Raw genomic sequence first — 13,948 nt, forward strand, 5'->3', positions numbered from 1 at the left:
ACTGGTCACAGCAAGTCATTTATTTTTAAATGAAAATCCAGGCTGAATAAATGATCTGAGAGTCTTGCACATCACGCTGCCTATTAGGAAATTCATTTCACCAATTCTGGCTTTGATATGATCGTGCATTGTCATGATAAATGAGCGGCTGAATTATTTAACCCGCCGAAGCGGCACTGTGTCTGTGTGCGTCGCCACATGTTCATTTTAGGAGTTGAAGCGTGCACGACAAGAGAAAGCCGTCTCACTCTCCTCACCTAACACAGACCCACCAGGCACACGCAGTTATTTAGCACCGTAGCGTTAATTTGTCTCACTACAGTCTGGTAGACAGCTGAAGTATTTACCACGTCCCCTGCACTGTCCCCTCTGTACATGCCAGTAACAGAGAGCTCTTTCTTTCAGCCCCACCACCTGATCCGGCACACGGCTGTGATGTGGGTAACAACATCCCTCAGAGCAAGTTACCAATTAGCGAACATCTCCTGCGGGAAACCTCAAGGCGTGCGAGAACAAATGTCACAGTCTGATTCTGTTTGTGAGTCAAGCGTTATGGTTAGGAAGAGGGCTGTCACGCCTCGGTGTTTGCTACAGGCAGGTGGTGTCTCCCACTGCTGGAGAGAGGAGGAAGTGCAGTCGTGTGATTCTTTCATACTGCTGAATTTTAAGTTTGCATGAAAAACAATCAAATGCACTCCAAGTAATGTCAATCATAAATGTTACTTTTTTTATGTGTTGATTTATTTTATGTTAACACAACATCAGCTTGATTATTATGTGGAATGCACAATTAAAAAAAGACAAATCTTAAAAGGTTTCGATTTGCTTTCGGAAATGAACTCTTCAATCTGATTTTAGCTGCATCTTTAAATACCATCACCACACTTCAAACAGAAATATGGGAAATATGTAAAATAAATATCCAAATTCTCTGTTTATATTTGAAGGTTAGCCTTTTGTGTAAAAGTTCAGGAGAAATGTATTAGTGACGGAGAGGTCAGTTAATATGTGCAGCTTATACAGCCATATTTGGTATAACAAACACTGGTTTGGTTAAATGTTTAGATCATTTATCTAATTCATATCAGTTAATACATAAAGTGTATAAACAAACCCAGCAGCAGCAATGTTTTCAGCTGCAATATGATTCATGTCCACTAAGTGGCAGTGTTTTCCATGACTCAATATCGTGCGTGTGTCAAATGGTACTGAATATTGATGTACGTAAGTACAATATGCTGGATATTGAATATATAAGTCTGTGTTTATAAGTGTTATTTTATACTAATTTAAATCTGTCAAGTTCTTAGTGATAGTTGATAATGTAGGTACAAATATTTAACAACGTGTAGGAGATGTTTTTCCTCCTTTATTGGAAACCTAACATTTTACTAAAAACAGCCAAAATGTGATCAAATGCGGATTTAAAATTTTTCCCATATCTCAGGTATAGCTGATCATTTGTCAACACTTTCACTCAAAATTAGGATTTTCCTTTTTAGACTGCAAAACCTGAGCACAGTGAAATCACAACAACACAACAAGAAATTCTAAAATAATTTATTGAACCTGGAAAGATTCTGATTTTCTACTTGAATCTATAGTCAAGGAAAGGTATGTATTATATAATGAGCAAATAATAGAAATACTTTTTTTTGGAAAGTTTTGATTTTACAGGGTTGGAAGAAATGTCACAAAAAAAGGGTTATCCTAATTCTGCCTTTTTATGGTGCAACATTTGGATAAATTAAATGAAACATAAAACTGAACAAGCCGGGTCAAATTCTTGTTTTAAATACGGTAAATAAGGTTTTCTCTGCGCACTTGAAAAGCAAAGCATAGTGCAGGCGCTTACAGCGTATCAGCAACCAAATCTTAAATTATTTTTATTGTGTCAACTTCCCTCCTCCGTCTCCCACTCGGTGTTCTAGCTGTCTGAATAAATCAAGCAGGGAGAATGAGTGGACAGCCCTTCCCCTTTAAGAAAAAAAAGACAGTGTTTTTTATTGCATGTGAAGTGTCTAGCTGACACAAGCTTTAGTGAGACGCATGAATTATGCAACGCGTTTCCCAAACTGTTTCAACTGTGCTGTGTCAGCCTGGTTGGCAGCGACCCACAAGTGGATCCAAAATGTAAACATATCGTAACCTCCCCACCCTGAAGACAAAAACAGCCCACTTCAAGCTCAATTAAATCAACATTGAGTGTTTATCTCTTGTATTTGTCGTTGATATCCTGCATTTGTTGGCTGCTTTTATCTAGAATCTTGTCTGAGGGGTTGGCCATCAACAGTTCCTCTATGAATTACTGCTTCCTGTCGAGATGAGACCTCGCACGTCAACAATGCCTGGCAGGAAAAACTAGTGGCGGCTCCTCTCAGTCCCGTGCTATTCATTTTAAAGTGTGTGTGTGTGTGTGTCTGTGTGTGACCTATGAGAGATAGGGCAGCTACCAACGTCATCATGTTGGCTTGAGACACACGGCATCAAAGAGCCGTAGAGCCAGAATGTCCGCGGACACAACACGGGCCATTGTTTTCCCGGCCTGCTGTACACCGGAAAACACTGCTCATGATCCCATAAAATTTTGTACACATTCACGGCGAAGCGGCAAACGTGACTTGTGATGAAATCTTTATCACCTGAGTGTCGTAGAAAGACAAGGAAACTGTCCCCCTGAACATCTGACAATCAATAACATGGAATGTTTTGTCACAAAGTAAATGCTAAATACTTTTGCGTTCCCACTCAAAGTCACACCAATATGTTGTGGCATTGAACTTGAGCGATGGGGGCCTTAAATGCAACCTGGACTTAAGTCACAAAATGGCAGACTGGCAACTTTGGCAAGATTTGGACTCATCCTCCAGTTATTGTTATATATTTACTTTTATAGTAAATCAGTCAGAATGGAAAAAAATCTCATTTCCCCTCCTGACTGCAGACGTATTGAGCAACACAGGCTTGAATAATAATGTGAACGTGGCGTCTTCATATTTAGTTACGCAGGTGAACCAGCGTCTAATGGAATGTGGCCATTAGTAATATTATCAGTTTTACCTGTGTGGGGAGCTCCTTTTTATCTTCTGACCGGGCCTGTGTCACATTCAAATGCTCAAGTACTTATTGCTCTTGGTTCCGTGCAGGACAGTGGACTGACACACAACAAAGGGCCTGGACAGGACACATTGTGACCAGCAGCACCTGGTACGTTTCTTAACCAATGAACCACCACACACACACTCAAGTACTCTACTAACAGTAAGTACAACTCTGAGTTATTAGATTAGATTAGATTAGATTAGATTCAACTTTATTGTCAAAGAGCAAGTACAGGTACAAGCCGATGAAATGCCGTTATCTAGACTTACTCTGTATTTTTCACTTTATTTTCTGTCGGTTTAGTTAGTGGTTATTTTGCAGCACCACTTTGCATTTTACAGATTAAAACTTGGCCTGTATTTTCACTCGAGATCAGGTAATAAATATTTATGTTTCACAAACAAATCAAGCTGTTTGAATGTTATTTCCATGGTCCAGCTTTACAGACTGGCCCTTTACTAAAGCAAACAAAAAAGCAGGCTCATCATCATCAAGGTCACACAAGAGAACAATGTGTGAGTGTCGGCTCATACATGCATGCATATTGCACCCACGTGACTGTGAGTGTTTGTTTGTGTGTGTGATGTTGTCCTAACCTCTGCCATCATGTCCTGAATTGAGCTCAGGCAGCCAATAGAGCAGGGAGCTGGCTGAAGGTGGGAGGTGACTGGGGAGTAGATTCCCATCATAGGAAGTGTGTGGCCCAGCAGGAGTTTATAAACTCCTCCACATACTCAACCCTCACACACGTTGCGATCAATCCTCATATTGTCTAGATTGTGTCAGTGATTTTGAACTTGATCCTGGCTCGGCGAGATATGGACTGAGCTTTGCCGGCCGGTCTGAAATAACTCTGATTAATCTTACTGTCTGTTCTGCTGACCTTGTTTTTGGCGAGGAAGACCTCTCGGATCTGCAGAGTGCACAGGATGAACTTTTTGTGAATTTGGCTGTGCTTTCGCTTATTCAGGAGTGGGGTCTTATCAGTAGTTTGGAGTTCCACCCTCTTATACCACGTCTCTAACCTTCAGATGACCAGATCGCCATCAGCCATGTACAGCAGCTACCACGGCTCTAAATTTGGTCCTGCGGGACAGAAGAAAATGCGTCGATCAAAGGGAAAGAGCTGCGGCTACTACATGCGCGTCATCTTCTTCTTCTCTTCGCTCATTCAGTCTCTCATCATAGTCAGCCTCGTGCTGTTTCTCGTCTACGGTAAACAGCAGGACTCTACGTCCACAGCGCGCATTCAGGACCTGGAGCACAGCTTCAGCCGGCTCTCCATCGAGAACGTCGGCCTCAGGCTGCAGAGGAAGAATCTCACTCACCTTCTGAACGTCACCCTGACCGAGGCGGCCCGCAATAACTGGGATCTGACTCAGATGTACGTCCATGCCAACATGTCACTTTTCTTCCTGACGGATCTCAATAAGCAGCTGGTAAGAATAAACTGTAAACTGTCTTTTTATTGTATGTGGGTAGAAAGGGTTCAGCGTGTGAGCTCCTTTGCTTTAGTATCAGTATATATTTCATAGTTTCTATCTTATAAATCTTCATAGGCGTATACATTTCTTGTACAATGTTGGGTTAAACTGATTCCTGCTGTGTAGATGTATCATTTCCGTTTTTCAGTAAATGGGAAATCTTAAATGGTTTGGTTCTAAGATTTCATCTTGCACTTTCCACAGAGAAACTGTGACAGCAAAACTCTGTGCCTGTGTGAATTTTAATCAGAAGGAGCTAAAGTTAGTTGTTTACACACGTTAGGAGTATTTATGACAAAGTAACGGCACGGGCAGGCGATGAATGTAAACTGCAAAAACTTCTATTTGCTTGAAGTGTAAGAGAATGCTAACAATGTCGTCTATCTTACTTCATTCAAACAGAATCAGTGCAATATCGAGAGGTTGCAATGCAAATCACCTCTTTCTGTATCTCCACATAGACCGTCAATGAGTAAGTTAATTATTATCATTATTATTATTATTATTATTATTGCTGCTGTTGTTGTTGTTTATTATTTCCAATTTGTCATTATTATTTTATTTTACAGTACCGGGAAGCTCTTGTGGGTTGCATGTTGATCAGTTGAGAGCCGTGGTTGACCTTTTGCAGTCCAACTTCACCCAAACAACTCAGATAATGAAGCTGGAGAAAGAGGAGATCAACAAAGACCGAGACAAGCAAATGATGGAGGCCATCCACTTGAGGAGGGATAACGCCATTCTCCAGAGGAACTTGGCTGACTTCAAAGTCAAATGCAGAGATGAATGGACTGAGTCCTTGAGCGGCCTCTCCAACGTCTCCAAGGCTTTCCTTGCAAAGATCGACTCCCTCTTCCCACTACACATCGCCTTCCAGCTCACCTGTGACAAGCAGATGGCAAACCTGGAGCAGATCCGCACCAATTGCACCAACCTGTCACGGGACGTCGAGAACAAGTTACAGGTTTATCTGAATCAAGTGCAAGGCAAGATGTTGGACACCGTGTCTGAGAACAGCCAGCTGAAGGCAGAGAACTGGAGAATGACACACGACTTCCTCAGGTGCAACCAGAACCGCACCGGCATGATTCAGGCGCACAAGGAGAACATGAAGACGACCCAGCTTATGTACGACGAAAAGTTCGAGAAGCTGCTGAAGGAGAAGACGATGCTGATAGGAGACAAAGATGTGCTGACTAGCAGCATCAACCTAAAACAAAAACAAATCGCACACCTCAACCAACAGCTGAGGCACCTCAACTCCACCTGCATGTCGAAGGTAAGACAATAAGGGTTGCCATTGGGTGGTTTACCATTTTTAAGCTCAGCTAGTGAGGAATCCACAGGTTCTAGCTCAGTTTATCACAAATCCTCTCCTTTATGCGCCTCTGCTGGTTGCATTTGTTCATTTTGCATACAGATCTTTGTTCTCTGCAGTATCAACTATCTGTATGTAATTCTCAAAATGAAACAAAGCTCATACTGCTCATACTCATACTCATAAAAGTGTGTGTTGCCAAAGATTCCGCTTCAAGGGCAGAGGAAGAGGAGAGAACAAGTAGGCAGAGGGGAGGAGAATGGCTCTGTGGCTGCTGTGTGTTTGTCAGTTTAGCTGCGTCATGTCAATTGTAATATTCTAACCTATTTTTCCCTGTGGCATCACCAGATAAACTTCTATTTCAGCTACACTTGGTTTATATTTGATGTCATTTCATTTCAGGCAGCCCCTGGGTTATCATCTCCAGCTTCCGGAGGAGCTTCTTCGTATGGCACAAACACCCAGAGCAAACCTGGGTCATCGTGGTTCAACCAAGGTGGATCCAGCTCCAGCTCTTCCGGCTCTTCCAGCTCCGCTAGTGCGAATGCTTTTGGCAGGACAGGGTCAGGTACCAGTCTCAGCTCGACTGGAAGCGGGTTGAATAAATTGAGTTCGACTGGGTTAAGCTCTCCAAGCTTTGGGTTAAAAAGTCCCAGCACTAGCCTTTTGAGTAAGCCAGGAAGTGGGACAGGCACCTCCTCTAGCTATGGGTCATCATCTAGGACAGGTTCAAGTTTTGGCTCCACTGGGTTTGGATTGAATAAGCCAGCTGGAACTAATACAGGCTCCTCCAGTTCCGGGTCAGCAGGGTCAAGCACTAACTCTGGCACGTCTCTGTTTGGTCTGGGTAAGTCAGCAACAAGTGGAAAAACCTCTTCAACTTCTGGGTCAACCTCTGGGTCAACCTCTGGGTCAACCTCTGGGTCAACCTCTGGGTCGACCTCTGGGTCAACCTCTGGGTCGACCTCTGGGTCGACCTCTGGGTCAACCTCTGGGTCAACCACTGGGTCTAAAAGCAACTCAGGATTTAGCATTTGGTCAGCTTTTGGAAGTAAGGCAGGAACTGGAACAGGGAAAACGGGTGGGACGAGCTCTGGTGGAACTGGAACTACATTGGGTGCAGGGAAGACGAGCGGACTGGTCGCAGGCGGCAGCACAGGCCAAGGTAAGAACCATTACTACAGCTACAATTAAACGCACAACATTGGTCCCACATGAGTCTGACTAAGACTATTATCCAGACTAAGATCATGTAATCACACGCCACCTTCTGACTAAGATGTTAGCCAGATTAAACTTAGTATTAGTAGTAACTAAATACTTTTGTATACTATAGTATGTAGTTCAAGTTCTTAATCCTGGTCCTTGAGTCCTTTGCTTGTTTTTCCCCTCAGGCACCGTCCTTCAACACCTTCAAGATCTGCAGCGAATCGTCGCCCCCTCCAACTCTAAGTGAGTATCAATGCTGCCTTCACCGTCCTGTGAAAGCCACCTATCTGTCACGTAACTTTCACACCTTTAAAGGTTAACAGAGCTGATGTAGGGCTTGAGGTTAAAGAATAAGATTAATACAAGATTGTTCCGGAATTTTGGAGATACACGGTTTACACAGGACAACAAAGGTCAAATCCCTTCAGTTATCGTCATCAGCATCAATGCGGCCATTTGATAATTCTCCCTCTGTGTGTGTCTCCGTCTGTCTCTCTGCAGGGACAATCAGGATCTGTCCAGAGGACTGCTGGGTTAGTCCACCTGACATGAAGATGATTTAATACTCTTGTGCTTTTTATTTAAACTAATTAAGTGCCATCATCTTAGAGAAATAATGAGGCAGCAGCTGCAGTATCGTTGAGCCTGTTAAGCTTATATATGCACACGTATGCATATACTATGTATTTAAAACGTTTAGAGGTTTACCCTTCCATTCCATCTACTCCTCATATCCTCATATTGAGTTAGCATATATCGATAAATGTACTGTATGATGTACTTGTAATATTTTTTAAGGGAACTTTTGCACATTTGTTTTGAGAAAGTATGATGTCCTTTTGATACTCAATGATAAAACTGTAAATACTAAATGTATCAGATTGTAAATGCTGAGAGATTACAGCAAAATGCTTCAACTTGGCTGCATCATGTGCCTTTTCTGTCACCTTTGTTTGGTTATAAACAAAACTATTTGAGATATTACCCCATCTAAACCCGGAAATGGCTGTTTGTCCCTGTGTGCGTCACCTATTGTGTGGCTAATTGTCTCCAAATGACTGCCCAGCCCTCTGTGATGTTTCAGATATGAATTACTGGTAAATCCATTTCATCGCTCACACAGTGTTTATGTTGACATGCCAGCCTGTCAGCAGGCTCATGTCATGTAGGAGGAGCCATTAGAAAACTTCAGTACACGCACTTCAAAAGCAACAATGTCACATCACTTCACTGGAAAACAAGGATATCCATACTATAAATAAAATCTGTTTAAAAAAACATGTCTGGGGGAAGAAGATAGAGTTTGTTTTGATATCTGATGGATTTTCTGAACTTATGATACTGGAAAAATAATATCAGCAGTAAGAATGTATCCCATATCTTATAATACAAATAAATGAGAATGTCTCCAGAGCAAGTGAGTCAGTGTTGTTCACAGAGGAATCATCCGATGACACATGGAACACGAGGGGGTAAAGAGGTATCTCAGGTACTTGCCAATGTTAGAGTTCTTATACTTTACCTCTACTTCCAAATTTGCCAACCATAACTCAGAATTAGCCATATTATATTATTATATTATATTGTTATTGCCCAATGTCCCATAACTCACTGTTCACTGGGTGAACATCTCTCGCCTTGTTTCAGCGGATTTATCATGTGTTTGTCACCTGAAAAGCTTTACAAAGAAAAAGAGAATAAGAACTTCTTCTAGTGTAGGATTTGGATGATTCCGTTATGGTTTACTTGAAAATTATATTTCAGTATCTCCAAAACTGGAGATATAAGATCTGATGATAGATGTTTTATCTCCCGTTTGGTCAAATTTTATCAGTGATGCATCGGCATCTAGCATATATTTATGTATGTTAATGCATCAATTATTGAACTGAATCAGAATTCTTCACAATAAGTACCTGTCACCATGGATACGTGAACACATTGTAATTAATACTTAGAAGAAATTGTTCAAGTGCCTTTAATTTAAGCAATTAGTGCTTTTTAGGAAGCTTACCTTCCCTCTGCATGGAGCACAAAATGACATATTTCTCTGTTTCAGAGTCTGAAATGACGCACAATACAATTAATACATTAGATGACAGAATTTGTTTATTCCAATTTGGACAAAAACAAAGTTGTCATGGAGCTAAAATGGAGCGGGGAAACTAAGCATCATGAGAACAAACAAACATCCTGTTCAGTGGAAGGTGAAAGGATGGAACATGCAGTTAATGCAAGAGCCAAGAGTGTATTGTGTCGGTGCCAATTAATAAATAAAAAAAAGGAGCCTTCGCTCCCGTCTAAAGGATATCCTTTGTTTAACATCAAGTGTTTTTCCACATCTGGGATGTGCAGCCTGCTGTTAGTGTAGCGGTGAGGATATAAGTCACCCAGAGTCGTTTTATTAGAGAGACAGTGAGTCCAGTTCACTGGGAAATGATCTGTGATGGCACCGGACTGCACAAACATCTGAGTTCTGTTTCCTGTCATCATGACTTCCTGTTGATTCATCTCATTTCAATGCTGTCCTCACTCCTTTCAATTCAATTGTATTCCAAAAGAAAAGATCTGTGGAGGACAAAGTTCTCAAATTCATCACTTGGGTAAAAGCACCTTAGCACAATGGAGTTTAAGATTTCTCATAATTATAATAGAATGTTTTCCTCAAGAAAAGAGCTTCACCTCACAATTACAAAGGAAGAATTTCATTTAAGTGTGTAAAAAAATAAAATAAATCATCAAAAGTAAATAGTAAATCGAGGTTAATTGTGCCTGAAACTGGATTATTTGTCTTAATCTACTTTCTGGCTGGCACATCTGCCAACCCTGTAAACAACAAGCAGCAGATCCATCAATAGATACTGGATCAAATGAAAAGATATTAAAGGCAACCATTACTTGCAACCCGTAACATGTTATTCGTGCATTGCAACATGTGCTTGGTGTGTTGGATTAGAGCCTTGTGACTCATATATAGTTATATATTATAGTGTATCTGGATATTAATTAATTCACATGTAGAATCATGTTATTGGAGCCCAGCATGATGAACTCTTTGGGACTTCTGACATATGTAGAGTTATTTTGGTCCCACCTCAGTTTTAAAGCACTGATAAGTGTTCATCCACCCAAGTCAGCTTCCTCACATGTCAATTATACTCTGATGCCAAAATGTCTTCCACACATTGTTAGTGTGTACCCGCTGGCTGGTTGCACTGTGGGGATGTTGAACACAAGCACTGTGGATGTCACAGAGCGGCGCAGGGGAAAAGTCGGGGCCGTTGCGTCTGTCTCTCTCGTCATCACCTCCCGTTCAGGAAGTGAACGGGTGCTTATGATTACGACCTCCTTCCTTACCCAGGGTTGGAGAACTCTGACCTCTTTTGTCTATGGCAGCCAAAGCTACTCCTAAACTGTGACTGCTAATTGCGTTTCCTATTTGCCTGGCCTCCCTCGGTCCCCGGGCAGCCCAGGCTGGTAAAGACATCAGGGGGTGAAGCCCTTTCTCTTGAACACCAGCAGGGGAGGTGAGGTAAGCACTGGAAACAGCTGGGAGGGAAAAACGGCCCCCAGCGTTGGGGCGTCCAGCTACAGCTCGACCTTGACTTTAACCTTGACCTTTTCAACAGGAGAGTTATGGAAAGGAAAACATGGGGGGCGGGAGAGGGGCGGTAATTGCTCAAAGAGGATGGGGTTACTTTCGAGCAGCTTTGTGTGTGAGCAGCTCGACTTCATGTACTCTCGTTTTATGGACAATCGCACACTGAAGGGATGAGTGTATGGTCATAAACACACACAAACACACACACACGGAGCTTAAAGGTTTCCTGAGGTTAATACAAAGAGCCCAGAATTCACAAACATACAGTGGGAAAAACCTTTTAGATTTACCTCACATACATTCACTCTAAACTGACACAATTGTATTTCTAACATCTTTATTGTTCATGTTATACTCATTTATAGTTTATGCTGTTTTACCTGATGGAATTACATTACATTACGATCATTTTGGCAGACGCTTTTTTCCAAAGCGACTTACATTACGTTACCACACTTCGCAGAGGGGGAGCAATTGAGGGTTCGGTGCCTTGCTCAGGGGCACCTCGGCAGGGACTTGAACCGACAACCCCCCGGTTCCCAAGTGGAAGCTCTACCCACTGAGCTACTGCCTCCCTACTGAGCTACTGCCTCCCTTTTGGAGGAATCTCCAATATCAGACAAAACAAAGACTTCTTCTTCTTCTTCTTTTTAACCCAATATGTGCTTTTCCTGTTGCATCATCCACCATCTGGCCGCTCCCCTGGCAGTCCCCTGTAAACATTCTTTATACAGTTTTGAACTGCGGCACCGTAAGCTTTCCGCAAACTATGTTGCTCCCCGCACAAGGCTTCAAAACCGCAGTGACATTTTGGTGTTGTTGTGCTGTGCCTCGATTCGTGTTTGAGCATTGCAGTGCCTTTTTTCCTCTGTCCAATAAATGTCACGTTGGATCTTGTGTGTGTGTTTGGCCCCAAAACATTTATCAGCATGATCAAAGTATTTGGTTTATTTTTTGATAACCTGGATGGGTTTTTTTGGTTGAACTGCACATTTAAACGTGTTAAAGTAACTGAAAAATCAATTTCTATTCACTGGAGAAACGTTGACCTCAAGCAATACACCATCATACATGTCTGTTGTCTGTCTTGGGTTAGAGTAACAGTAACAGTAAGAGTAAGAAACAGTAGGATCTGGAAATGCAAACAGAATGACAGTAATTTTCCCGACAGTGTCACCTGCTGTAACCATTGTCAGTTGCCACGCACTTACTCAAGCCTATAGCTCCAACACTGTCCTATTTATCTGCACCATTGATTATCCATCACATACTGAGAGCTTTACTGGGATATGCAGAGGATTAGTGATCATCTGGTCTGCTCAGAAACTGTAAGAGCTTAAGCCAAGACAGCAATTTGTTTTTTTCGATCCCTCACACCCGCTGAGAGTCATCAGTCAGTAGTAGTGTACTGAAGCAGATGTGTTAACAGCAGCTCACTTCATTATGGCGAGGCTGATTGTTGAAAGACGAAGCCCAGATGTCAATCCGGTCACATGCTCCCTGGGTGAGTTTGGTAAAAAAAATTAAATGCTGCTGGCGTGAGAGAGGACGTTTGTCTGTTTCCGATAGCTAAGTAAGGGACTGGAGGTTATCCTGTTGATTGTGGATAAAATCTAAATTAAACTGATAGAACATTTTCTTGTTCTTGGAAAGTCACAGGGGTTCCACAACGCTACGCTCATGGAAAAGCAGCCTATGATCTTTTCAAACATTAATGCATCTTGTTAATAATATTAGTAGTATACTAGTATACCAATGAAGTACCCCTTAAAAAATATAATCCAAAGAAAAACATTTTTAAAAGAAAGAAATCACAACAAACTAAACTCACAATTTGATCTCTGACTTTGTTTGAATTTTGCTTGTGGCTTCTGTCTTTCAATGTTTTGTTTTGTTTTGTAGTTTCCCCCCCGAACATACGTAGCGAGAGGGCTAAATTGTCGATATTTAATAATGGGAACACCTAAATAAGGGGTCGCCAACACGTCGCTCGGGAGCTGCCAGTCGCTCGCGAACTACCAGTTGCTCGCGAGCTACCAGTTGCTCGCAAAGCCTTACCGAGTCGCTCGCGAGCTACCAGTCGCTCGCAAAGCCTTACCGAGTCGCTCGCCGAAAGGTTCAAAGACTACGTACATTTGACAACACATCGTCACTTGGTATAGCTTTTTAAATTTCTTTCCAATCAAATTCAAATCCCGCCTCCTTTGTCACAAAACGATTATAAGCCAATCAGCTGTCAGTTCAACAAATGACGCTGCTGTCAGGTTTGGTTACGTGACACCGTAACATCCGGCCAGCAAGTACGTGCTTCACTCCAAGAACATTCCAACACTATTTTAATTCCTCGTGAAAATAGTACCACACTCTCTGTCATCTCACTAAACTAACGTCAGAACAGACTGAATGCATGTGAAGCACAGATGAGCTGGGAACCACAGGGAATTCCCTGAATTACAGGGAATGTGAAGAGATATTGTGACAGTGATAGGTGGAAAAACAGAAAATGAGAAATATGAAAGGTGAAGTATTAGTTAAATAGTCAAATAAGTAATAACATTGTTTTGTTTTATATGAGATTAATGTGATGTGAATTTATTAGTGTGAGCTTGACACTGAAAATGTATACAGAAAAAAACAAGCTCATGTTGCTGAATTGAAGTGCATTTTGATACAAAATGTGAGGGTTGAGTGTTGGATATCAACATTTTGTAAATGTTCACACAAAAGACGCTATTCAGCTGGTTTGGGTGGAGAATGAGCCATGTGGATAAATATTACGAATAATATTAATATTATTATTTTTATTATTATTAATATTAATATAATGAGTAGCTCTCGGACACTTTTATTTTGTCAAAGTAGCTCTCCGGGGCGAAAAGGTTAGAGACCCCTGATCTAAATCTTATTACAGTATACTGTCGCCATCTAGTGTCCAGACTTGTGTATTGGTAATTTGTGGAATTGGAGGGAATTTTATATTTCATACATTGTCACCAATATGTCGGTAGGATTAATGAATAAATATCGGTTGCACAAACACACAAACACACACACACACACACACACACACACACACACACACACACACACACACAAACTACTAATACAAATAAATGGGAGAGAATACAGTTACAAAATTGGAATAAAAAACAAAAATCTTGAGCAAAATTTATTTAAAAAACATAAAACCAGCAAAAGGGAGTTAATCAATAAATAAAACTGAAGTTTTAAAAT

The 13,948-nt window shown here is 41.5% G+C and overlaps 1 protein-coding gene across 1 annotated transcript; it reads left to right on the forward strand.

Annotated features, from left to right (window-relative positions):
• Window positions 1-3,832: 3,832 nt before the first annotated feature.
• On the forward strand, window positions 3,833-8,524 carry plvapa (plasmalemma vesicle associated protein a). Its single transcript, XM_076144937.1, has 6 exons — window positions 3,833-4,541; window positions 4,989-5,058; window positions 5,156-5,865; window positions 6,307-7,069; window positions 7,299-7,356; window positions 7,615-8,524. Exons 1-6 carry the CDS (start codon window positions 4,134-4,136, stop codon window positions 7,649-7,651), a joined length of 2,046 nt encoding a protein of 681 aa, XP_076001052.1. The 5' UTR covers window positions 3,833-4,133; the 3' UTR covers window positions 7,652-8,524.
• The last annotated feature ends 5,424 nt before the right edge of the window (window positions 8,525-13,948 follow it).

Source organism: Genypterus blacodes, unplaced genomic scaffold, assembly GCF_046128005.1.
Source record: "Genypterus blacodes isolate CSIRO-AG114 ecotype Tasmania unplaced genomic scaffold, CSIRO-AGI_Gbla_v1 ptg000029l_1, whole genome shotgun sequence".
Classification (NCBI taxonomy): Eukaryota; Metazoa; Chordata; class Actinopteri; order Ophidiiformes; family Ophidiidae; genus Genypterus; species Genypterus blacodes.

Excerpts from the sequence above, each read along its gene's own strand:
- plvapa (XM_076144937.1), top strand. The coding sequence starts at position 4,134 with ATGACCAGATCGCCATCAGCCATGTACAGCAGCTACCACGGCTCTAAA. Across the intron at positions 5,866-6,306 it reads ACTCCACCTGCATGTCGAAG|GCAGCCCCTGGGTTATCATC; the intron begins GTAAGACAATAA and ends ATTTCATTTCAG. Across the intron at positions 7,357-7,614 it reads GTCGCCCCCTCCAACTCTAA|GGACAATCAGGATCTGTCCA; the intron begins GTGAGTATCAAT and ends GTCTCTCTGCAG.